This window comes from Pelophylax lessonae (assembly GCF_965119305.1).
Source record: "Pelophylax lessonae genome assembly, chromosome: 2".
In the NCBI taxonomy this organism is placed as follows: domain Eukaryota; kingdom Metazoa; phylum Chordata; class Amphibia; order Anura; family Ranidae; genus Pelophylax; species Pelophylax lessonae.
Genome location: NC_138769.1, coordinates 220,094,116 through 220,119,768, shown reverse-complemented (window position 1 = coordinate 220,119,768; position 25,653 = coordinate 220,094,116). Strand labels below are relative to the sequence as shown.

At 42.2% G+C, this 25,653-nt stretch overlaps 1 protein-coding gene across 4 annotated transcripts; it reads left to right on the top strand.

Annotated features, from left to right (window-relative positions):
* Positions 1-25,653, top strand: LOC309546348 (mitochondrial glutamate carrier 1-like). Of its 4 annotated transcripts, XM_082245978.1 has the most exons (11): positions 1-143; positions 3,601-3,646; positions 10,702-10,797; positions 11,176-11,301; positions 11,439-11,494; positions 17,921-18,011; positions 20,051-20,169; positions 20,440-20,644; positions 24,209-24,363; positions 24,560-24,635; positions 25,376-25,653. In XM_082245978.1, the coding sequence occupies exons 3-11, from the start codon at positions 10,778-10,780 to the stop codon at positions 25,536-25,538; spliced, it is 1,011 nt and encodes a 336-aa protein (XP_082102104.1). In that variant the 5' UTR covers positions 1-143; positions 3,601-3,646; positions 10,702-10,777; the 3' UTR covers positions 25,539-25,653. The 4 variants fall into 4 exon arrangements, with proteins under 4 accessions (XP_082102104.1, XP_082102103.1, XP_082102105.1 ...); XM_082245977.1 differs by lacking the exons at positions 1-143; positions 3,601-3,646 and having other exon boundaries at positions 10,693-10,797; XM_082245979.1 differs by lacking the exons at positions 1-143; positions 3,601-3,646; positions 10,702-10,797 and adding an exon at positions 12,192-12,274 and having other exon boundaries at positions 11,239-11,301.

Here is a 25,653-nt window from a genome sequence, read left to right as displayed (position 1 = left end):
GTTTCTATAGACTTTCTTTCTTCTTCGGTTGTCTCGGGAGTGCAGAGTTCATTCATTCATCACCAGCGGGTCACCTACACACCCTCAGTACTTTCCTCCCTGCGCTGTACTTACCTCTCATCAGTCGTCTGTGTCCGGGGAAGGTGAGTGAGCAGAATGAATTAACCCTTCACCCCTGTGCAGTCCTCACAGGGTGACCTCTATTCTATCATCTCTCCCCTCTAATAATACCACTAGAAATAGCAATACATGTATTTTCCCCCTTTTGTTTACACCTAATTTATGTGCTTACAAACACAAATATATATATATATATATAGAGAGAGAGAGAGATAAATATATGTAAGAAAAAAAAAAAAAAAAAATATATATATATATATATATATATATATATATATATATATATATATATATATATATATGAGAGAGAGATAGATGTATGTAAGATATATATATATATATATATATATATATATATATAAAATTGATTTATTTCATATATATGTATGTGTGTGTGTGTGTGTATATGTGTATATATATATATATATATATATATATATACACACATAATGTGTAAGAAATAGATAGATAGATTTATCTATATACTGTGTGTGTATGTGTGTATATGTATGTATGTATATATATATATGAATCGGTTCACACATATGTAATGTCAGGCATTGCATGGGATTCGCAGCGCACTGTTGTGCAAATCACATGCGATGTCTGTGCGATGCTAAAAAAGCCACGCAGATCGCTTGGCTGAATTTGCAACGCATTCAGACCAAAGTCGCACAGGACCCCTTTTTCGGTCCGCACCAGAATCGGATCGCTTGGGTATCCACACCTATGCGATCCGATTCCTGTCTGAACTGACAGTTCGCACTGCGATATGCAAACTAATCTGGGGGCGTTGTTAAATTTGTATTGACACCTTCAGCAGTTCGCATATGGCAGTGTGAACTGCCTGCGAGTCGGGTGCGATGCGGGAACCCACAGTGGATCGCAGGGTTCATGCATCGCACCAATATGAACCAGCACTGAATGCGCAAAACGCATCTTGGACACCGATTTTTGGATTCTGTGTTATGGAATCTGAATGCAGCTCTTGTTTAGCCCCCGATCACTATGACTGCGGCTTTAAAATCGCGCGACTTCATCTGAAATTGCACGCTTTTTAAAGCCATATGTCAGTGTGATGACTTTAGATGCGACTTGGAAGACATCTGTGCGGCTTCATGCAAGTCGCATCCGAAGTCACCAAAAGTAGTGCAGGAACTACTTATTGAAATAGGCGTCGCACCGAGTTGAACTGAGTGATTGCTGGCAAAAGGCTGCGACCTATCATGGGGTTTGACCTGTCAAAGCGCTTGACAAGTCGCTCCAATGTAAATAAGGGCTAACGCACATGTGCAGTTACATCTATTGAAAGCAACGCAGCTGTGTACAGACCCATAATGAACCACTTGACCTCAAGGCCATTTTCTGACACTTTCCGTTTACATGTAACAAGCGGTATGGGCTGGTTCACACCACGAAAATGCACTCCAGATCTGTTCCACTTGCCTTTCTGCATGTGTGTTTTTGCCACGTTCCAGTGCGTTTTTTGATGCGTTTTCGGATGCATTCCAGATGCTTTTTTTCAGTTTTTTTGTTTGTTTTTCACTGTACTGGGGTCCGGTGCGTTTTTGATTCGTTTTACCACATTCTAGTACTGCCCAGTCCAGGAAAAATTCAGCAAGTTCTACTTTTTTTTTTCTTCTGGAACTGGAAAGCCCTGGAACTGACCACACTGTTGTGAACTATGCCCTTGGAAACCATGTAACCCCTTTTCCACATATTTTGTTACACATCACAATATTTGCGCAGCAGTTTTTCAAACACAATTTTTTTTTGAGAAAAAAATACACTTTTTTAAAATTTTAATGCAAAAAGAACAAAATACAAAACCCAATTTTTTTGTAACCTATAAATGATGTTTCGCCAAGTAAATAGATACCAAACATGTCAGGCTTTAAAATTGCAACAGGAACAAACTACGTAAGTTATACTACCCACAGGCGAGGCTTTAAAAGCCTTTACAGCAGGGCTCAACAAACCTTAGGCGCTCGGTCGCCATGGCGACAGAAAGTGTCGTCCTGGTGCCAGGACTGCCGCCTGGTTACTCCCCACACACTGGGCTATGTATCCTGGGCTCTGCTTGCCCATATGCGGGCCTGGGTCTGACGCAGCAGGTGCCACCTGTCTCATGGCTTTCCCATTAAAGAGAGCCTGTCGCAAAAAAATCATCACATGTTGGACTTTTTGTCCCCTAATGATGGGTAGAAAAAAATGTTTATTTGTAAAAATGTTTTATGTAGTAACTCCGGTTATGTGAGCCTGTGGTGTCAGATTTAAAAAAAAATAAATGACAGTACAGTATTCAAAAACAGCCAAACTTGGCGTTTTTTGAATGTTTTTAAGTGCAAAGGAGGGGTTTGGGGGTCTTAGAGACCCCAGATCCCTCCATAAAGAATACCTGTCACTGCCTTTTACTGTCACAAGGATGTTTACATTGCTTGTGACAGCAATCAAAGTGATTAAAAAAAAATGTAAAGAACCGTGTTAAAATAAAAACTTTAAATGAACAGAATATCGGCCTAAAAGGCGGCCGAAAAATCGGTACGGGCCCTTAAAAAACTATATGTGTCCCCCCCCCCCCCCCCCTTAGTGCTGACCATGCCTTCATACTAAGCCTTCCTTGACTGAAATTGAGCCGTATATGGCTTTATCTGTCACAATTTAAATGAATGGCTACAGTGTATTGCCAGTATTAAACTAAATGAACAGCGGACGTGGTTTGGTTAGCGTGATTTAGCTTTGGAGGCCCAGAGGTGACGTATTATTAGTTTAGTTAAGGGTTAACCTGTATTTTAAAGAGGTACATGTCCAGATATATGAAGGTATACAACCTTCAACCTGTATGTATGTATGTGTGTTTGGGGGTTCTATTAAAGCGGTAGTATACTCTAAAAAAAAAAAAAAAAAAAAAAAACCCTGCAAGACAAAGGCATAATGAGCTAGTATGCATCGCATACTAGCTCATTATGAAATACTTACCTTAAAATGAAGCCCCCGACACGGACCCCCGGACACCGCTGTGGGAGCTGACATGATCCCTCTGCGTCTCTTCCGGGTTCGGTGGCTCCGGCGCTGTGAATGGCCGGAGCCGCGATGACGTCACCCCGACAAGGAACTATGAAGGTCCGCCGGACCTTGAGAGCGCATACGCCGCTAGCGTCAGCTGCTGCATGCAGTGCAAATATCTCCTAAACCGTGCAGGTTTAGGAGATATTAATTGTACCTACAGGTAAGCATTATTATAGGCTTACCTGTAGGTAAAAGTCCTAAAAATCGGTATACTACCGCTTTAAATTTTCTAGCAAAAAATACTGATTTTTAACTTGTAAACAATGTGTCAGAAATAGGCTTGGTAAGTAGTTACTGGTATTTAACAGCTATTAGTAAAGCTTCTTTATGTATATTTATGCATGTGATGTAAACATTGAGCATATAATATCATTGAGAAAATTCCAAAGTTTTCAATGTTCTTTGTTTTAGATCTCTGAAGATTATTGGAGTCAGACACTTGAGTTTTTTCTGGTAAGTCAATATGAAATTTCTTCATATACAGTATCTTGTGATGTTATGCTCTAGGATTAGCTTGCATTTGGCTTTCTTTATCCCCCATCAACTCCTCCATTTAGCCAGAAGTGATTCTGATGCTATAAAATGTATTTCTTAAGGGCTGTACACGGGCTGAATATCGGGTGGCATCGGCCAATTTCTATTGAACATGTGGCCCGTATCTATGGCAGCCAGTCTGACAGAAGCCGGCCATTCGGCCAGCTTCTGTCTAAGGGACATGACTAAAAAAAGGTCAGCCAATCAACGCTTTCAGCCAATGTTGTGTGTTCTTCTGCCCCCCCCCCCCCTGTCAGAACACAGTAGCGCAGCAGGGGAAATTGCTGTACTAAAATCGCAGGATCTCCTCCCGAGCTCTTCAGTTTTTTCTCGTTCAACCTGCTGGGCTGAATGGAAAAAAAAGAAACTGCTAGTGTGTACCAGGCTTTAAAGTAGCAGACGTTCAAAGTGCTCTTTCTTTGTTCTTAATCCAGATAGTGAATAAAAAGATCCACAAACAATTTTATTAGTCATCGCTAGGAAAAAACATTTGTTTTGTTTTAAACGAAATCTTCCGGTACATTCGTTAAAGTTAATCTAATTGCTAAAATCCCATAAAACCATAACATATTAGTATCATTCTAAAAGTTTTTTTTCAACCTTTTTAAACCTCAACTACTATTGTGTGCCCTTCCTTATTGGTGCACCCACTGCCATCCTCCTAAAATAAAAATAACAAACATTTTTTTTTTTTATCCTTCTGTCGTGATGTGACAGGTCCTCTTCTATACTTAGTGGTGGGTGAATACTGCAGAGAGCAGTGTACCATAATGACATGGTCCTGCTATCTGTTCTCTCCTTTGTGCCCATGGTAGCTAGATAATGCTGTATACCCACAGGGGCAAATCTTTGGTGCCCTGGGCTCACAGGAAGTAGATAGCTTTACTATCTATTGGCTGGAAATACCATCTGGCATCTCTTCCCACCTCTTCTATACTAGTATGACATAACACCAGATACCTCTGTCCACCTCATCTTTTTTTTTTTTTTTTCAAAATGGAAGTCAACATGCAAGCGTGCAAGAAGCAGCTATTTCATTTGGAACTATAGAAAAAAAGCAGAAGCAGTACAGCATGACCACAGCAGATCAACCAACATAGGCTTCAGCTCCTGGCCCGTGTTATCTGCTGATCTGAGGTAATTTTAAAGTGGTTGTAAAGGCTAAAGATTTATTTTTTCCTTAATGCATTGTTTGCATTAGGGTAAAAAAGAAACTTAAAGTGCAGCCCCCCCCCCCCGGCCCCCTACATTCTTGCCTGATCTCGATCCAGCAATGTGCACAAGAGCCATGGCTCTCTGCCTCCTCTTTGGCCCAGAGACGGCTGTCAATCACAGCCAGTGAGGAGAGAGCAGGGAGGAGCAATCTTGATCCACCACTGTACTGAGGAGCAGCATTTTTTCTCTCTCTACTCACTGGTCATTGGCTCCTGCTTCTGTCATTCAAATTCAGTGACAAGGGTGCAAGGCTGGCCCGCACTGTGTGTCAGTAGATGCAGTTAGAATGGTGGGGTGGAAATTAATTTAGATTTTTGCCCAGAGCGGGGCTGCTAAGTGCTACTGCCTGCATTCTTTTGTTCCCTTTGTTAGTGTCTAATATTTGCAGATATGTATATAAAGTGTGTTTTATTTTCCTCAGATGTCTTATTGTTTGTGTTCAATGTGCCTTGTGGGGGTTGCTGGTTATCTGCACACAGTTCAGCCTTGTCCCTGTGAAAGGTCCCCCAAGATATATATGCATACCTGAAAGGGATTGTAAGTGAGGTATTCTGCCATTTTCTTGTGACTTGTTCTCAGTCACTCTGGCCCGCAGTTACTAATCAAATGTTTTATGCTGATAAGTAGAAGCTGAGTCACAGCTGCGTGTGAAATCATTCAGGGCGGCAGAAATTCTTACTTCCAAGAAACAGTGATACCATCAGAAGAGTAGTGTATTTTATGCCCCGTACACACGTGCAGATTATCTGAAGACTTTTGTCTGCAGACTTACCAAAACCATATAATATGAGGTCAAACCTAAACACTTTCAATTTGTATGCAATCTGGCAGGCCCTTGCACTACATAGAAAAGGTAAGTCTGCAGACAAAAGTCTTCAGATAATCTGCACGTGTGTATGGGGCATTAGAAATGAATGTTATTTGCGATTATCTACATTTTGTAATGAACTCCAAGCACAAGCAAGTATTTAGCCCTGAAGTAGGCAGCTGTATTCGTACCATGGGTCACACATTTATAGGGCGTGTTCATGCAGAAAAAAACGATTTTTTTTGTGGTTGCCTCGGTCTTCTTCTTTTTTTTTTTTTTTTTTTTTTTTTTTTACTTTCATTTTCCTTCAGAAATCATTAAATTTTTGCCCTGGCAGTGATATTACAGAATCTGTCCTTCTATTAATGTGGGTAAAAACTAATGTCAGGCTAACAGGAGAGTGTTCAGTACACTGGACAGGAGGGGAGATATTTTTCATCTTTAAAATAGGTATAACCAGGCAATGTATAACCAACAGATATTTGTAAAAGGTAAGAGGTTTTGTTTTTAGCCTTTCCACTCGTTGTCGCTGTGCTGACATTTATTACATAGCAATACTGAGGAAACCGTAGTCTAGTCTTGTTAAGGTGAAGATGTATTGGAATAGAAATTTGTCTAAATTCATTAGGACCCCGTTTTCCACGCCTGCTGATTTTTTCTCTTAGGCCTTTTTCACACGGGCGCAGCGCCCGACGGAGTCCGTTCTTCTCAGCGGGGGATCGGTCCGCCGATCCCCGCTGAGCAAGCGGATGACAGCTCCGTCTCCGCTCTGTGTGCAGAGATAGGGCTGTCAGATCCCCGCTGTCCTCTGTGTGGAGATCGGATGAGAACGGACCGCCTGTCCGTTCTCATCCCATCTGATCCAATCCTCCAGACAGATGGAAAAAAGGGGTTTCCATCCGTCCGGATTTCACGGACAGGATTGGATCGGAGAGCAGCGGGTGTCAGTGGACATGTCACCGCTGACATCCGCTGCCCCATATGGATGCATGGAGCATCTGATCAGGTCTGTCTGAAAAACTGACAGGCAGATTGAATCGCCGGTTTGAAAGGGGCCTTAATCAACCTGCATTTTAAAATGCCCATTTACAGTGCAGTCCTCTTTATATTGCAGTGCACCTAGCAATCACAACCTCTTCCACACTGTGCCCCTGCAGTCTGCTCCCAACCCCCTTTTGCTCTCTAACATCACACCGCTCCATTCCAATCTCTGCCTCCCCTACACAGGACAGGGCAGAGTTATCAGTTCATGTTTCCCCTAGGCAGGGGAGCTGGGAGAAGACACATTGGCATGGCTGCAGAGCAGAAGGTGAGCTGCGACCGCAGCCTGTTATAGCCCTGTGCCGTTCGTGGTCCCTGCTCACTTCCTGCTGTGCGGCCCGGTCATCAACCGGCCACGTACTGGTACCGGTCTGCGGCCTGAATTTGAAGGCTGAGCCCATACATTAAACTCCGTGTTTCTCAAACCATTCTTGAATAATCAGACCAGGCCACCTTCTTCCATTGCTCCTGTGGTCCAGTTCTGATGCTCACATACCCATTGTACGCACTTTTGGCTATGGACACGGGTCAGCATGTGAACCCTGAACTACAGTTGTTCTTCTATTGGATCAGACTACACAAGGCAGACTTTCGCTCACTATGTTCATAAGTGAGCTTTGAGTGCCCATGATCCTGTTGCTGATTCACTGGTTTTCCTTCCTTGGGCCACTTTTTATAGGTCCTGACCACTGCAGAGCAGAACCACCCCACAAGAGCTCCAGTTCACCTGCCCAATTTTTTTCTGCTTTCAACCTGTGAACTTCAGGAAAAGAAAATTACTTGATTGCCCCATCAACACATTCGGTGTTAATGGGGGAATCCGTTCCACTGAGCCATTGTGTTCTCCCAACAGGGGAAGCCGTTCCTGCTGGGAGATCACAGTGATTATTGCTAGCGGCTATTACATCCGCTAGCAATAATGGCATGTAAAATCCAGCAGGTTGGTTGTCCCCAAGTTGATCGATCCTTTAGCCTGCTCATACATGGTTTGAATCTCTAGAGATCGAGATTCGAACTGCCGAATGACAGCAGGCACAGGTTGTATCAAGCTACTTTGAAAAAAGAACAGAGATTTTAAGGTTGGTGTGCTAAGCTACCTGCCTAGGACAAGGGAGTCTGTCGTGCATAATATTATATTACGGGCCTGTCTGGAAATCTGCAAAACTGTATTTATAGGGCTATTTATTTATTTTTTTTTCTTTTAAATAAAAATGTTGATCTTTGAGTCTGATGCTATGTATCAGATTCAACCTCTAATAATATATACATCTCTTCTGTTATTCTCAGATTTGATTAGCTGGTGATTTATATTTACCACTGCATTTAGGCTGCATTCACATGTCAGCGTATGGATCGCGGGCAGAATCGCCACGCGATCTGGGGATCATTGCAAATCGTGGGACGCCTGTGTGTTGCCCGTGATTTGCAATAGCACCCCAAACGCTGAGCGATGTTGCCGTGATTTCCGCCTGCCGAATCGCGGTAACATCGAACAAAAAAAATCGCGGGATGCAATACGCTCCAAAGAAGCTCTTGTACTTTTTTGGGCGTAATGCGTCCCGCGATTTTTTTTTTGAGCGATGTTACCGCGATTCGGCAGGCGGAAATTGCGGCAACATCGCTCAGCGTTTGTGGTGCTATTGCAAATCACGGGCAACGCACAGGCGTCCCGCGATTTGCAACGATCTCCGGATCGCGGCGATTCTGCCCGCGATCCATAAGCTGACATGTGAATGCAGCCTTAGATATTCAAGAATAAATAGTTTTTTTAAACTCTACATAACTAAATTATAAACCACACTTGTTTTTAAGGTTTTTATCCAATAATCATTCATTGCAGCCCTATATAGCTATGTGTGTGTGTGTGTGTGTTTGTGTGTGTGTATATATATATATATATATATATATATATATATATATATATATATATATATATATATATATATATATATATATATATATATATATATAATATATTTATATTTATAAATTTGGGATGTTTGATATTTCATGGGGTTTGTGCACGTAGTACTTGTAGCACTATTTAGCCTTGCGTGCAGTTTTGCTGTTGCCTTTTCATTGTGGATTCAGTGAAAATCCATTCATTGGGGTGGTATTAGCAACAGAGCGCATGATTTATTATGGCTGATCAAACAAATACAATAACATGGCTTAGCCGTTTTAGTGTATTACTTCGATGTGTTTTATCTTTTGAATTTTTTTAAACTTTGCACTGCTGGGAAAACATTCCTAGTTTGATTAACACTTACAATAGCACCACATGCATTAGTTTAGATTATTTCTAACATTTCTTAGAAAGTGTTTTAATTTGGAACACTACATGTAGAAGGACATTGTAAATGTACACTATATTCCCAAAAGTAGTTGGACTTTACACGCACATAAACTTTAATGGCATCCAAGTCTTAGTCTGTAAGGTTCAATATTTAGTTTGCCCATCCTTTGCAGCTATACCAGTTTCAACTCTTCAGGGAAGGCTGTCCACAAGGTTTAGGAGTGTCTATGGAAATGTTTGACCATTCTTCCAGAAGCGCATTTGTGAGGTCAGGCACTGATGTGGACGAGAAGACCTGGCTCGCAGTCCGTGCTCTAATTCATCCCAAAGGTGTTCTATCCAGTTGAGGTCAGGACTCTGTGCAGGCCAGTCAAGTTCCTCCTCCCCAAACTCGCTCATCAATGTCTTTTTGAACCTGTTTGTAGAGGCGATAACTTTTTTGCGCAAACCAAACCAATCAAAATATGCTTATTGCGATATTTACCAAAAATATGTACCAGAATACTAATTGTCATAAAGGATTGTCGCTCTTTTTTTATTTATAGCGCAAAAAAAAAAAAAAAAAAACGCACAGATGATCAAGTGCCACCAAAAGAATGCTTTGTTTGTGGGGGGGGGGGGGGGGGGGAAGACATACATTTTTATTTGGGTACAGCAATGCACAACCGCGGAATAGTCCATTAAAGTAACGCAGCGCTGATTCTCAAAAATTGCCTGGTGATTAAGGGGGCAAAGCCTTCCGGTCCAGAACTGGTTAAATACACTGATGGCAAGATGTTCTATGATTTAAAGTAAACCAGTCATGAGAGACTGACACTTTTGAATTCAAGCAAATTTTAGAAGATTTGCTTCATTAGGAATTGAAATGTAGTTTATTATTTGAGTCTTACATTTTATACTTAAAGTTGGACTATAGGCAAAACTTTATTTTTATTTTTGATAGAGTAAGTGAGTGAGGGTCAGAGGGTCAGATTTTTTTTTTTTTTTTGCCATCTGTGTCCCATTGCAGAGATTTTTCTTTACTTCCTGTCCCATAGTAAAACAGGAAGTGAAAGGTAATCCCTGAAAATTGAGAGAATTTCTTGGGGACCCCTAGGCCATCAGAACTAGTGACCCCCATTGGAAGATTTCCCCTCTTACGTTTCTGGGGACAACCCAAAATGTGGGATTTTTTACTTTCAATGATCACAGTAAACTGAACAAATAAAGGGTAAATCTACTTAACAGGGGCACAAATAGCAATAAAAACAGACAAGTGTTCTAAGCCTTTTTGCACTCTATCCAAAATGTTTTGCATTGTAGTTGCACTTTAAACCTTCGTGCATCTCATGTTTAGTCAGTCCAAGCCAATAATCCCTTGTGCTGTTCACACTGAATGGCAAGTCTTTAGCATATTTTGTTTTGTAGCTGGCAAAGCACATGAGCCTTTCTCTTGTAGCTGGGTGACGTAAGTTGGTGTTTTGGTTGTAAGTATTAGTTAAATTGCCCAGTGTTTAGTGTTGTGTGCAGTGAGCTGTGTGTGAGTCACTGGAGTTCATCTTTTTTACCAGGGAGTGTGAGCCAGGGGTATATTTAGACACAGCTGATGTGCTTTAAACTGTGCCTTCTCTTTGCAGAGCTCAGTTGGGATTCCGTGCAGGAACAAGCTTGTGCGTTTGTGACCAAATAGATCTAAAGAAGAAAAAACTTGAAACATGGCTGAGAAGCAGATCAGGTAATTGAGCACCAAACATGCACTTTACTTGGGTCCTTGGCTTTCCAATTAAAAGGCTAGGAGATGAAGTTACTTACATTTGATCAACTGTTTTAAAGGCTGTCAGTATGACCTAATCAGATTTAATGTGACTAATTCATTTATAACTATTGACTAGTTATTGTAACTTTTTAACACCAGAACCTATAGCCCACTATTTAGGAACACAAGCTTTACTATGTGCTTCTGGTAGTTTACAAATGAGGACGTTTTATAGTTTTCAGGACTTCAGATGTGTAACAGTAGAGCTTCTGTGAAATATTTTAACCTACTTCTCCCCCCCCCCCCCCCCCCCCCCCCCCCCCCCCCCCCCCCCCCCCCCCCCCCCCCCCCCCCCAGTTTGCCTGCCAAGCTCATCAATGGTGGAGTTGCCGGAATCATTGGAGTGACTTGTGTTTTTCCAATTGACCTGACCAAAACTCGCCTTCAAAACCAGAGGAAGGGCCAGCAAGTCTACAAAAGCATGTAAGTGGGATTAGGCTGGGATAAAGTTGCTTTCACTACAGTTACCAGAGTGGTAAGAAGCAGAAAAAAAAATCTAAATGATATTTTGCAAATGATATAAACAGATTTTTATTTCCTATGGCTTCTCTTAATTTCAGGTGGGACTGTTTGGCAAAAACTGTGAGATCAGAAGGTTATTTTGGGATGTATAGAGGTATGTCATTTTTTTGTATTTTCCTTCCAGCTGGTTCCAGTAATTCATTCATCAGATACAACTAAATAGTAAACATGTATTTATAGATTTGCCAAAAAAGGCACTTTTTATTTGTAAGAGTTGGTTGTTTTTGATGACTTACTAGCTGGTACCACAATTTTATTTTTTATCTGACAAATATATATAAGTTTGCTAGCTGCAGAACTTCCTTTTTTTACTAGTGCATCCTGGTTTCTGTTTATGTACGTTGCCTTGAGAGAAGCCTGTTCTTGTTAAACATGCTGCTTAATAATACAATGTAATATTCCTGCTTATCTGTTGCTAAAGTGTATTTTTCCCTTTATTACATTTAGAGTAGCTGTGTATTGTATATAATATGATCTAGCCAGAACCTCACAGCTACATATTTATATATGTGATAAAACTGATACTGTAAAGACATACCCCACTGAATATTTTCAGTAGGGACAATTACCAGATATATTTTTGAAATCCTATCAAAACATTCTCTTTTTGTAAATTTTAAAACTTAAATTTTAAAAGATTGTGAGAAAAAAACATAATTTTCATTGGGTCCCTTATTAATTTAATTTATGGGATCAAATTCCGTGGTTCATATACAATTAGCATTTTATTTTCACATGCCAGATTGTTGTGTAGAATGTTGTTTGTTGCATCTGTTTTTTTCATATTGCAGACCTATCGCCGTGGATTTTGAGGGCTAGCCGATGTGGCGAAGCCACGATGGATCATTAAAATGGGTCTTACAGTACTACAATTGTAATTAGGAAAAACTTTTCTGTTTTTACTTTCCCCCTTTAATTTTGAGGATTTTTACACTTTTTTTTTTGTAAAAGTTAGGCTTTCTGTGTCCTGTTGCTTTTCTTCTTTATATAGTTTTCCTTTATTCTACAAGACAGTTCATTGAAAGACCTAGCATGGATACCATCCATATTTGGTTGTTTTTAATATGGACATGTTTGAGAGGCATTCTTTATTGGGAACCCTCTTTGACTAAACTTAAGTATACTGTTGGCAGTGTTAAGAAAAAACAAAATGTTAAAGTGGAACTTCACTCTCCCAATCAACATTGAATATTTTTAATCCTCATGCTGCTAACATTAGAAAATAGATGTCATACATTCCACGAGTCTTCAGGAGGAGAGGAAGTGTTTTCTCAGCTAAGCAGGCATACCTGAGCTAAGGGCAGGAAGTAAATGCTACATTAATCATTTGCCATTACTCAAGATGGGCTTGGCTAGAAATGCTAGGGGGTGTTTTTCAAAGAGATTTCTCACTAAAATAAAGCATGGAGACATGGATGGATGGGGAAGTTTTCTTAAAACATTAAAAACCAACTAAACAGCGTTTTTGGATTGTGGCGCTCAGGTGTAGTGAAGATCCTCTTTAAAATGCAGTATCCTTGACATTATCCTACCGCAGAGACACCATTTAATAAAGCTCTATAAATAAAATGTTAGATCTTTTACATTGCACCCATGTAACAAGGAGAGACCCATTGGGGGGGGGGGGGGGGTGTGATATGAAGGGCAACCCCTTTTTTGCTTAAAGACCAGTTATGTCAAATTGTAAATAAAGAATAACGTTAATGGGGAGATAGCTAGATTCTAATAAATCAATCACAGTAAGTTGCAAATGTTAGTGTAAGTGGATAAAACTGATAGGGAAGTATTGAAGATGTAGTGATAAAAAGCATAAACTGGTAGATTTCAAATTCCCAAAAAACACTCGTACGAGCATTCATACAAAAATTCTCAGTACCATTAAAAAGTAGTTAAACATTTTGTTTACTTTTAACATTCGATTTTGGAATTAATGGACTTTTCTGAATGGAAACCACTTTCATTGTTAGATTTTCATAGTTATATAGTAGTTAGGGTTGAATAAAGACAATAGTCCATCCAGTGTCGGCATGCGTGGACGTATTCATTTCCCATACCCCCGAATGTTTTTATCCTTGAGATGTACGTCCAAGAGTCTTTTAAAAGTAGCCATACTCCCTGCAGTAACTACCATTTGTGGTAGAGAATTCCACAGTCTTATAGCCCTTACTGTAAAGAACCCCCTGCGTAGTCTGAGGTTAAATCGCTTCTCCTCTAATCGCATTGTATGGCCTTGTGTCATCATACATTCTTTGCGACTGAATATTTTTTTTTTTTCCTATGTTTATATTGAGGTATTTATAAATTGCTATCATGTCCCCACTCAGGTGTCTCTTCTCCAGAGAGAATAAATCAAGCTTGACACTACCATGACTCCCAGATCTTTCTCCATTTTTGATTCCCCCAGAGGTCCCCCCCCCCCCAGGTGTATTTGTTTGTTTATTTATTTCAGGTACTTATATAGCGCTGTCAATTTACGCAGCGCTTTTAGGCCTCATGCACACTGGACGTTTTTACAGCTGCTGTTAGCAGCGTCAGACGTTTTTTTTTTGCAGCTGCAGAACGCCCATCCATGTTATTCTATGGCCTCATGCACACATAGAGCTTTTAGGAGCTCCAAGTGGCATAGGCGTTTTACAGCTCCAAAAAAAACCCAGGAACTGTGGGTTCAGGAGCTCCAGCGTCAAGCTGCAAAAAACGTCTGACGCTGCTAAAGGCTCCATGAGGCTCCATAACGTTGCTTAACGTGCGTTAAGCCACGTTATACGTTTTTTTTCTTCCATTCAAAATCAATGGTTCCCTATGGGAGCCTATTGATTTGAATGGAAGTCACACCGCAGGTCGGATCAGGGTGATCCGACTTGCGGTGCGACCTGCACTGTGAGAATCTTGAGGGGGAACTCCACGCCAAAATGGGGAAAAAAACGGCGTGGGGTTCCCCCCCAGGCCCTTCGGATCTGGTATGGAATTTGAGGGTAGCCCCGCGCCGAAAAAACGGCGTGGGGTCCCCCCCAAAATCCATATCAGACCCTTATCCGAGCATGCAGTCCGGCATGCCAGGAAAGGGGAGGGGACGAGCGAGCGGCCCCACCCCCCCTGGATCATACCAGGCCACACGCCCTCAACATGGGGGGGGTGTGGGTGCTTTGGGGCAGGGGGAGCTCTGCACCCCGCACCTCAAAGCACCTTGCCCCCATGTTAATGAGGACAAGGGCCTCATCCCCACAACCCTGGCCGGTGGTTGTGGGGGTCTGCGGGCAGGGGGCTCATCGGAATCTGGAAGCCCCCTTTAACAAGGGGGCCCCCGATCCCGGACCCCCTCCCTATGTGAACGGGTATGGGGTACACTGTACCCCTACTCATTCACCCCATAAAATGCAGTGTATGGAAATAACGACAGGATACGTTTTGGAAAATTTATTAAAAATCTTCATCCGGCTCTTGTCCTCTCCGGGGGTCTTCTCCTCTCCGAGGGTCTTCTGCTCTTTTGCTGTCCGCCCTTCTTGTCTTCTCCTCTCCGGGGTCTTCTGCTGTCTTCTCCTCTCCGGGGGTCTTCAGCTGTCTTCTCTCCGAGGGTCTTCTGCTCTTTTGCTGTCCGCCCTTCTTGTCTTCTGCTCTTTGGCTGTCGGCTGTCCTTCTTCCTCCGGTCCTCCTCCGACGACGTCTTCAGCGATTATGCCGGCCTCTGGTCTCTGCAGCTTATTATATAGCCATTAGGGGCGTGGCCGCCAGATGACGTCATCGGGAGACCACGCCCCCTGTGTCACAGATGACGTCATCTGTGACACAAGGGGGCGTGGTCTCCCGATGACGTCATCTGGCGGCCACGCCCCCTAATGGCTATATAATAAGCTGCAGAGACCAGAGGCCGGCATAATCGCTGAAGACGTCGGAGGAGGAGGACCGGAGGAAGAAGGACAGCCGACAGCAAAAGAGCAGAAGACCGGAGAGGAGAAGACAAGAAGGGCGGACAGCAAAAGAGCAGAAGACCCTCGGAGAGGAGAAGACCCCCAGAGAGGACAAGAGCCGGATGAAGATTTTTAATAAATTTTCCAAAACGTCTCCTGTCGTTTTTTCCATACACTGCATTTTATGGGGTGAATGAGTAGGGGTACAGTGTACCCCATACCCGTTCACATAGGGAGGGGGTCCGGGATCGGGGGCCCCCTTGTTAAAGGGGGCTTCCAGATTCCGATGAGCCCCCTGCCCGCAGACCCCCACAACCACCGGCCAGGGTTGTGGAGATGAGGCCCTTGTCCTCATCAACATGGGGGCAAGGTGCTTTGAGGTGCGGGGTGCAGAGCTCCCCCTGCCCCAAAGCACCCACACCCCCCCCATGTTGAGGGCGTGTGGCCTGGTATGATCCAGGGGGGGTGGGGACGCTCGCTCGTCCCCTCCCCTTTCCTGGCATTCCGGACTGCATGCTCGGATAAGGGTCTGATATGGATTTTGGGGGGGACCCCACGCCGTTTTTTCGGCGCGGGGCTACCCTCAAATTCCATACCAGATCCGAAGGGCCTGGTTTGGAACCTGGGGGGGAACCCCACGCTGTTTTTTTCCCCATTTTGGCGTGGAGTTCCCCCTCAAGATTCTCACAGTGCAGGTCTCACCGCAGGTCGGATCAGGGTGATTTCCATTCAAATCAATGGGGAACCATAGGGAACCATTGATTTTGAATGGAGGCAGAAAAAAACGCTGCTAACAGCTACTGTGGCCAAACGTGCAATAACGCTAGTAGAAAAAGCTACTGAAAGCACGTTTTTACAGCTGCTGTTTCCCGGCGTTATGTAAACAGCTTTGGAGCACGTTTTTATGACGCCCTGTGTGCATGGAGCCTTACATATACATTACACATTCACATCAGTCCCTGCCCTCAAGGAGCGTACAATCGAAGGTCCCTAACTCACATTTATACATACCTAATGGGGCCAATTTTATACAGGATCCAATTAACCTACCAGCATGTCTTTTGGAGTTGTGCTTTTATGTTTTTTGTCCCCAAATGCAAAACCTTACACTTCTCCACATTAAACCTCATTTGCCATGTAGTTGCCCACTCTGCGATTTTTTTTTTTTTTTTTTTTTTTTCCAGGTCGCTTTGTAGAATTCCTGCCTCACAATGTGAAGTTATTGCCCTGCTCAATTTAGTGTCATCTGCCAAAATTTATATTGAGCTACTGATCCTGTCCTCAATGCTATTTATAAATAAATTGAACAAGATTGGCCCTAGGACTGAGCCTTGGGGGACCCCACTTTCCACCCCAGTCCAGTCTGAGTATTCATTATTTATTGCCACCCTTTGGACACGCCCCTTTAACCAGTTCTTTCTGTTTGTTCAACAAAAATTTTTCCATCCAGCTCTTGAATATTTCCCTCAAACCGTGATTCGAATTTGGAACAAACTTTCTTGAAAGGAAATTTTTTGAACAAAACTCTAGTAGTGTGTAGCCAGCTTAAGAAAACGTGAGATTTCTACGGGATGGGTGCAGCTTGTGAGAAATCTAGAGATGGGGGAAGGCAAAAGTAAGATTTAAGTCAATTGTAGCACACATTTAGTACACTGGGTAAATATGAAACTATTGACCATTGCAGAGATTGGCAAAAATTGGAGATTTTATGAAAATGGCCCTAGAGAAGCATTAGTTTGTCAGCTGCAGTGAAGACAGACTGAAGATGTGTGGAGTGAACAATATTTAATAAGATAGGGTCTTGGATAACCTTCGTAAGAGCAAGCTTGTTACTTTTAACACTGCCATCTGTACAAACATATAGTTTGGACCTGTATAAATGGATTTATCCTTTATTTTTTTTTTATGGAAATTCAATAACTGTCTTCTTTAAAGTTTCCTTTTAAAATGCTTATGCATGATCTGTTATACTTTGTGTTGCATTCTGCTGTTTTCCTGTTTCCCTCTACCTGTTCACTGTTCTCTCATCTTGCACTGCTCCAAATGATGGTTTCTTGTGTTTCTGCAAAATCTGTACACATAAAGATGAAGGCCTGTTTGTGGCTTCTGTAACAGCTGACCACATACATACTAGACAGTTCTAGAATACAAGTGTTTTTTGAGTCTGTCATGCTGTGTACTACCTTGCAGATGCATTTTAATGATAACCTTTAAATGAATGCACATACTGCCCTCTGAGCTGCTTTAATTTGCCTCCTACATTGACTTCCATGTGCATAGCTATAATAATTAGACTTTTAGTTGACCATTGCAAACTGTACATGTGCAGTTGCGTAGCCTTATACAAGATTATCTTCATAAACACTTAATAAACAGTGTTGATATAGATTAAAGTAAAATTAAATAACTGGCCATCACATGACAAATTTATATTAAGTTATGGCATATAGCCAAAAGCGCTCCTGTTTTTTTCTGTCTTACTCAGATGTTTTATCTGTGAATAGCGGTTCACATATTGTTTCCCCTGTATTGTCTGTCATGCCACAACTTTTCTTTTTATGGAAATGGCATTGCTCCGTAGTCTTGAACACTTTTTTTTTTTTTGTTCTTTTCAGGTGCTGCTGTGAATTTGACTCTTGTAACTCCGGAGAAGGCTATTAAACTGGCGGCCAATGACTTCTTCAGACAACACTTGGCAAAAAATGGGTGAGTCTGTGCATCGGAAATCTGTTATAAAACATTTGGTATGGTAGACTTGTGTGCGGTTTGGTTTAATGGCACTTCTATTATAAGGTGAAGTCTAATATCTTTTCTGCTTAAAATAAAACTCTGGAGAGTGTTGGAGTTTCTGCTGTTTATTGCTGGCAGCTGAATTTAGCCCAATAGACTCATAATCCAAGAATAACTTAACAGCTTTACAGTTTCAATGCACATTTCAATTTGCTAAAATAAAAAAAAAAGTCCAGAGAAAATCAGGGTTACTGGGTTTTGCTAATGGCAGCATGAAAACAGCCATGCTTTTTAAAACCCTGTACTGGTTTAACACCATAGGCTGAATTCGCAAAGCTAACATACCATAATAAGGATGCTTTTATTTTTAACAAAATTTGGTAAGTTTTGAAAATTGGAGTCTGATAACAAAATGATCCTTACATTTAAAGTGATCGTAAAGCGTATTTTTTTTTTTTATAATAAACATGGTATATTTACCTACGCTGCAATGGTTTTGCACAGAGCAGCCCAATCTGCCTCTTCTTCAAGCTTGTTAATTGAGCCTCCTATATTAAATTGGAGTCTGAAATGTTTTTACTAAACAGTGGCAAATATTAAACCCTTAGACCTCGTTCACACCATGTGCAGAGACCTGCGTGCGTTCTGCAAGGGCATACCAAAAACAACTGTTCTCTTATGTCCCCTGTTCACACCACAACACTAGTATCACGTACAAATTATTTTCCTGCTCAGGAATATGCAGTATGTATAAAAATCACTGAAACTCACATGATGTGAAATCTGCACTTTTTTTTTAATCCAATTTTTCTGCATGTATGGTGTGAGCGAGGCCTTAAAGCGGAACTAAAGGGAGCGATACTCTCTCCTCAAACAGTCTCTAGACCTTGCCAGCATCTGCTTCTTCTGTTTTTAGCCATCTTCATTGGCCAGCACAGGATATCACTCCTGTGCAGGAGCTAGTCATTCCGGCGCACAGGGATCGGCCAGCGCTGTAAGCTGAGCTGCGCAAGTGCAGCTTCATCTACATGACTGGAAACGCTAAGAGCAGGAAGGTATGTGCATATTATTGCAGAGGAGACGTTACAGGTGTCCTCTGCGATAAAGAGCCTGCCTGCTCACAGTGAATAACTGCAAATTACCATAAGTACTAAAGAACATTCAGAATAAATGAATATTGTTGATTTAAGCTGTGTTGTCCTCTCTCCCAGAAAAATGAATGTGTATGCAGCATTATGGCACAATGAAGGTCTCTGGGTTTTTTTTTTTTTCACTAAAAGTGGAAAGCCACACTTAAGCCAGGTTCTATCCACTCACCCGTAACACCCCCCCCTCCCCCTCCCACAACCTAATTGGTTGCTATAGATCTGTCCACACATGCAGAGCTTCTATGTCCACAAAGTGACTGCTGGAAAGCAACATGATTGTACTAGCCTATTATTTATAGAATGCATAGTCTGTCATAAGGCAGATTACATTCACACCAGGGGAATTGTTGCCTGCAGGGGATTTGTCTTTTAACCCTTAAACTTACCTAAATGACTACTAAATCAAAGAAGATTGTACGTACCTAAAGCATGCATCATTAAAAAGATGAAAGATATTGGAAATTAGGCCTATAATGTACATGTGAAAGGTAAACTTCCAATTTAAGTGCATTTCTCCAGCCGTACAGCAAAGCAGACCTTTTTCAACATACAGCCTTAAAAAAAAAAAAAAAAAAAAAAAAAAGCTACATTACAGCAGACAGATTTAAAAAAAACAGCTGTAACAAACCTGTCTGTGACCTACATCCTAAGATATTTGATGGTCACCTGTCAGATGAACTTGTCGTCAAGTTATTCACCACCCTGGGAAATCGGACTCCGTGTCCCATCTGTTAAGAGCTTTTAGATTCAACTTCCCAGGGTAAAAATAGTATCTCCAGATAATTTTTATATCCTAAAGATGAATTGCTCTGAGAGTATGTACATGAATATGATTAAATGTATATATCTTTTTTTTTTTTTTGGTAGAAAAAAACTGACGTTGTTTAAAGAAATGCTGGCAGGATGTGGTGCTGGGACATGCCAGGTTATTATCACTACCCCAATGGAAATGCTGAAGATTCAGCTGCAGGATGCTGGGAGACTAGGTAAAAGTTTGATCACTTTTCATTATCCATTTATAAAGATAGTGTTTAGCTGTATATAAGCAGTTGTTTTGGTAACCAGTTTAGAAAATCTAAGTTTTGATGTGATTTATATGAACTAATTTGCTTTGTGCGTGTTATGTTTGATCATAGTGGGGTAATTGTTTTTGCTTCATTTATAGCTTTCTGTATTATGATCTCTAATCCTACATATCTAGCTGTAAATGTTGCTCTTCAGATTACAGAACTAATGTGTTCTGGCTTGTTTTTCAGCATCTTGTCAGAAGTCTGCTACAGGGATACAGAGCGTTACTCATGGCACAAAACATTTAAATGCCATTCCTGTACTATCAAGAGCTTACAATGTTGGACCTACTTTAGTAGCTCACAAGATGTCTGCTTCAAAAATTGCTGCTGAGCTTTTCCGTAATGAAGGTGTTAAAGGACTTTACAAAGGATTAGGTGCAACCTTATTAAGGTATGTTTACTAGCTGGAAGTAATGGCCTTATCCAACTAATGATTGTTAAAACAGTTGTGAGTTTGCACAGTTTAGGAGATATTTACCTGTGAAGCCGCTGGTGACTTCACCGGCGTATGTGCTCTAAAGGAACGGCATGCCAGTGCCGTTGCTTCAGAGCCCTGTGCCAAACAGCGACTCCCACCAGCATGCCGTCATTGCAGCTAGTCCATTCAGTAGACCAGAGCCTGCTAACAAGGAAGGAATACCAGATGAGGATGGAAGTCCTGTGAGTGGTGACAGCACACCGCTGGAGGGCTTTGTCTTAAGGGAAGTTTCACATATTGAGCTAGTTCACGTTGCATACTAGCACATTATGATATTGCCTTGCAGGGGGAAATTTTTAATTCTTATACAGAGTTTACTACCGCTTTAACACACTTCAATACACATGTCTTGATACCAGACAAATATCTCAGCTGGCAGACAGACACTCGGGATCAGGCAGAGGTGGGAATCCCAATGCTTTTGAAGTGAAAACCCCTTTCTCAAGTGAGATCCGCCCCAAATGGTTATTTACCTGCCTTTTTGCTTTGCACCTCCTCATTCCTGGTCATAGTACTTGATGAAATTGGGTTTTAGTATGTTAAATGAATTGTGGGCACAAAAACATTTTATTTAAATATATTGCTTAATGGTATCAAAAGATATACCCCTTTGTGTACACTAAATTCCTTTGCAATTTGAGATATTACTTTGTGAAAGTAGTGGTGACCTCACCACTGTACTGCACATAGCCTGTTCAAACAGCAAAGCTGTGGGGGGGACCCAGCAGGTCCTTCACTACAGGTGTAGGGTGGATAGAATACCAGTCATCCTGCCCAAGGGAGAGAGAGCAGCAGTGACCTATCGTCATTGCAGAAAACACCTGCAAAGAGGAAAATATATGCACTGTATTACTGCATAGATTTGGAAAAAGGACAAAAAGCACCCCAAGATTTAAGTGGGGATGCACATGTCTCTGATCTTAGAGTTCAGCTTTAAACTGTGCTAGTAGGTGACAAGCATTACCATGTTTAAAATATCCAGAACTGCCAACGCAAAATTAATAAACATTGTAATTTAGGGGGGGAAAGTTTTGGCAGTGAAAACCCCCATCAGAGCTTAAGTAACCAAACTGGCAAACTTGCACTGATCAAATTGTAAATGCCAACTTTTCCATTTTGGTTATGTAGAAATTACCTGGTGGAGTTTATTTTGAAGAGATTTGTTCAATGCAAATCCACAATGCAAAAAAGTCAGAGCTCCAGATATGCATAGTTATACTGGGTCATTGACTTGTTTGTCATGTGGATACAAGGTCCCAGACAGTCAACTGGCATGTTCAAAAGAAGCAATGGCAGTCTACATATTTTCTCAGTAAGGATTTCCTTTTTAAGGCCTCATGCACACTGGACATTTTTGGAGCTGCTGTTAGCAGCGTCAGACTTTTTTTTTTTTTTTTTTTTTGCAGCTGCAGAACGCCCATCCATGTTATTCTATGGCCTCATGCACACATAAGCTTTTAGGAGCTCCAAGTGGCATAGGCGTTTTACAGCTCCAAAAAAAACCCAGGAACTGTGCGTTCTGGAGCTGCAGCGTCAAGCTGTAAAAACGTCTGATGCTGCTAAAGGCTGCATAACGTTGCTTAACGTGCGTTAAGCCACGTTTATACGTTTTTTTTCTTCCATTCAAAATCAATGGTTCCCTATGGGAGCCTATTGATTTGAATAGAAGTCGCACTGCAAGTCGGATCAGGATCCGACTTGCGCTGTGAGAATCTTGAGGGGGAACTCCACGCCAAAATGGGGAAAAAAACGGCGTGGGGTTCCCCCCCAGGTTCCAAACCAGGCCCTTCGGGTCTGGTATGGAATTTGAGGGTAGCCCCACGCCGAAAAAACGGCGTGGGGTCCCCCCCAAAATCCATACCAGACCCTTATCCGAGCATGTAGCCAGGCAGGACAGGAAAGGGGAGGGGACGAGCTCTGCAACCCCCGCCTCAAAGCACCTTGCCCCCATGTTGATGAGGACAAGGACCTCATCCCCACAACCCTGGCCGGTGGTTGTGGGGGTCTGCGGGCAGGGGGCTCATCGGAATCTGGAAGCCCCCTTTAACAAGGGGGCCCCCCAGATCCCGGACCCCCTCCCTGTGTGAATGGGTAGGGGTACACTGTACCCCTACCCATTCGCCCCATAAAAGGCAGTGTGTGTAAATAACGACAGGAGACGTTTTGGAAAGTTTATTAAAAATCTTCATCTGGTCTTCTCCCTCTCTCCGGTCTTCTGCTCTTTTGCTGTCCTCTCTTCTTGTCTTCTCCTCTCCGTGTCCGCTCTTCTTGTCTTCTCCTCTCCGGTCTTCTGCTCTTTTGCTGTCGGCTCTCCTTCTTCCTCCGGTCCTCCTCCGGGGACGTCTCCGGTGATTATGCCGATCTCCGGTCTCTGCAGCTTATTATATAGCCATTAGGGGCGTGGCTACCAGATGACGTCATCGGGAGACCCCGCCCCCTTATGTCACAGATGACGTCATCTGGCGGCCACGTCCCTAATGGCTATATAATAAGCTCCGGAGACCGGCATAATCACCGGAGACTTCCCCGGAGGAGGACCGGAGGAAGAAGGAGAGCCGATGGCAAAAGAGCAGAAGACCGGAGAGGAGAAGACAAGAAGAGAGGACAGCAAAAGAGCAGAAGACCGGAGAGGGAGAAGACCAGATAAAGATTTTTAATAAACTTTCCAAAACGTCTCCTGTCGTTATTTACACACACTGCCTTTTATGGGGTGAATGGGTAGGGGTACAGTGTACCCCATACCCATTCACATAGGGAGGGGGTCCGGGATCTGGGGGCCCCCTTGTTAAAGGGGGCTTCTAGATTCCGATGAGCCCCCTGCCCGCAGACCCCCACAACCACCGGCCAGGGTTGTGGGGATGAGGCCCTTGTCCTCATCAACATGGGGGCAAGGTGCTTTGAGGCGGGGGGTGCAGAGCCACTCGCTCGTCCCCTTTCCTGGCCTGCCGGGCTACATGCTCGGATAAGAGTCTGGTATGGATTTTGGGGGGGACCCCACGCCGTTTTTTTGGCGTGGGGCTACCCTCAAATTCCATACCAGACCCGAAGGGCCTGGTTTGGAACCTGGGGGGGAACCCCACGCCGTTTTTGGCGTGGAGTTCCCCCTCAAGATTCTCACAGCGCAAGTCGCATCACCTTGATCCGACTTGCGGTGCGACTTCAATTCAAATCAATAGGCTCCCATAGGGAACCATTGATTTTGAATGGAGGCAGAAAAAACGCTGCTAAAAGCTACTGTGGCCAAACGTGCAATAACGCTAATGGAAAAAGCTACTGAAAGCACGTTTTTACAGCTGCTTTTTCCCGGCGTCAAGAAACGGCTTTGAAGCTCCTTTTTATGACGCCCTGTGTGCATGGAGCCTAAACATTGCCGGGATCATTGTCTCTTATGTTGGAAACATGACTAAGTTAACAAAAAATGTATATTAATCTTTATACTAATGTATGTTTTTTTTTTTTTCCCCCCCTCAATGACAGGGATGTTCCTTTCTCCATGATCTACTTTCCATTATTTTCCAACTTAAATAAACTAGGACAGTCCTCTCCGGATGGCAAGGTGCCTTTCCATCATTCATTCTTTGCGGGCTGCGTTGCTGGCTGCACTGCAGCTGTGTCTGTCAATCCTTGTGATGGTAAGCCCTCTTTTTGGACTTTGACAAGCTGTACACTTTCTATTTTTAATTGTGCATGCCTCCACAAAATATACAATCCATGGGTTCTGTATACATGTATATTTGTACACTATGTGCAATTTGACCCATGTTGCAGGATTTGGTTTCTTGGCTTTATTCTGAGCATGTGGATCACTTTTTCAATGTTTCCTTTCAGTAATAAAGACACGCCTTCAATCTTTGCATAAAGGAGCTAATGAAGAGACGTACACTGGAATAATAGATTGTGCCAGGTAAGAATATGCTGTTCATTTAAAACTAGGTGCTTTTTGGAAAAGATAGGGTGTTTGTGTGTTTTTTTTTTTTTTTTTTACTACTTTTTCTATAGCATACATAGAAGGCCTTCACCCAAAGTTATTTAAAAATGCTAGAAAATGATAAACAACCTATAGGTGTCTATAGTTTTGCAGTGCCAATAAAAGTCAGTGGCTCAATGAAAGGAAATAAGTGGATGCTATAAATTACCTCCTTGTAATATTGCTTGATTTTTGGTTGCCTCTAGTTTCGGTCACTGACCCTGGGGGGCTCCTCTAGTGATCTTCTCCCTTTTTCTATATGTACTGTTCTAAATCTAAAGCAATATTGTAACCTAAAACTTCTTTTTAGATTTATGTTCAATAATGTAGTGCAAGGGTCTGCCTGATTGCATACAAATTAAAAGTGTTCAGGTTTGACCTCCTATTATATGGTTTTAGTAAATCTAAAGGATAATTGTATCATGTATGGCCAGCCTAAGATTTGCCAAGGTAACCAGAACAGAACAAAAATAGGAATCCGCAACAAACGTGTTCAAACCTTTCCATTGTTTATAGATTTTCAGGAGGGGATTTTTTTTTTTTTTTATTTTTAACAAAAATTGAGTTTCACTTTTAATAAAAAAAAAAAAAAAAAAAATGATCTGATCAAAACATTTTCTGAAAGAGATTGAAACCTTCCTAACTTAATTCTGTTTTATTCTCCCCTCTTTTTATAGGAAAATTTGGGTGAAAGAGGGTCCATCTGCATTTCTGAAGGGATCGGGTTGTCGTGCCTTGGTCATTGCTCCTCTCTTCGGAATAGCACAAGTTGTATACGTCCTTGGTGTTGGAGAAGCGGTTCTACAGTTTGCACAGTTTACACGTTTAACAACCCAGTAACTCAAGCATTCCATGGGACTAAAAACTTAATGGAAAAAATGGCTTCACCTATCTTGGTGTGGTTTTGGGATATTCAGACAAAGTTACATTTGTTGGAAAGCTTTCTCTTGGCACT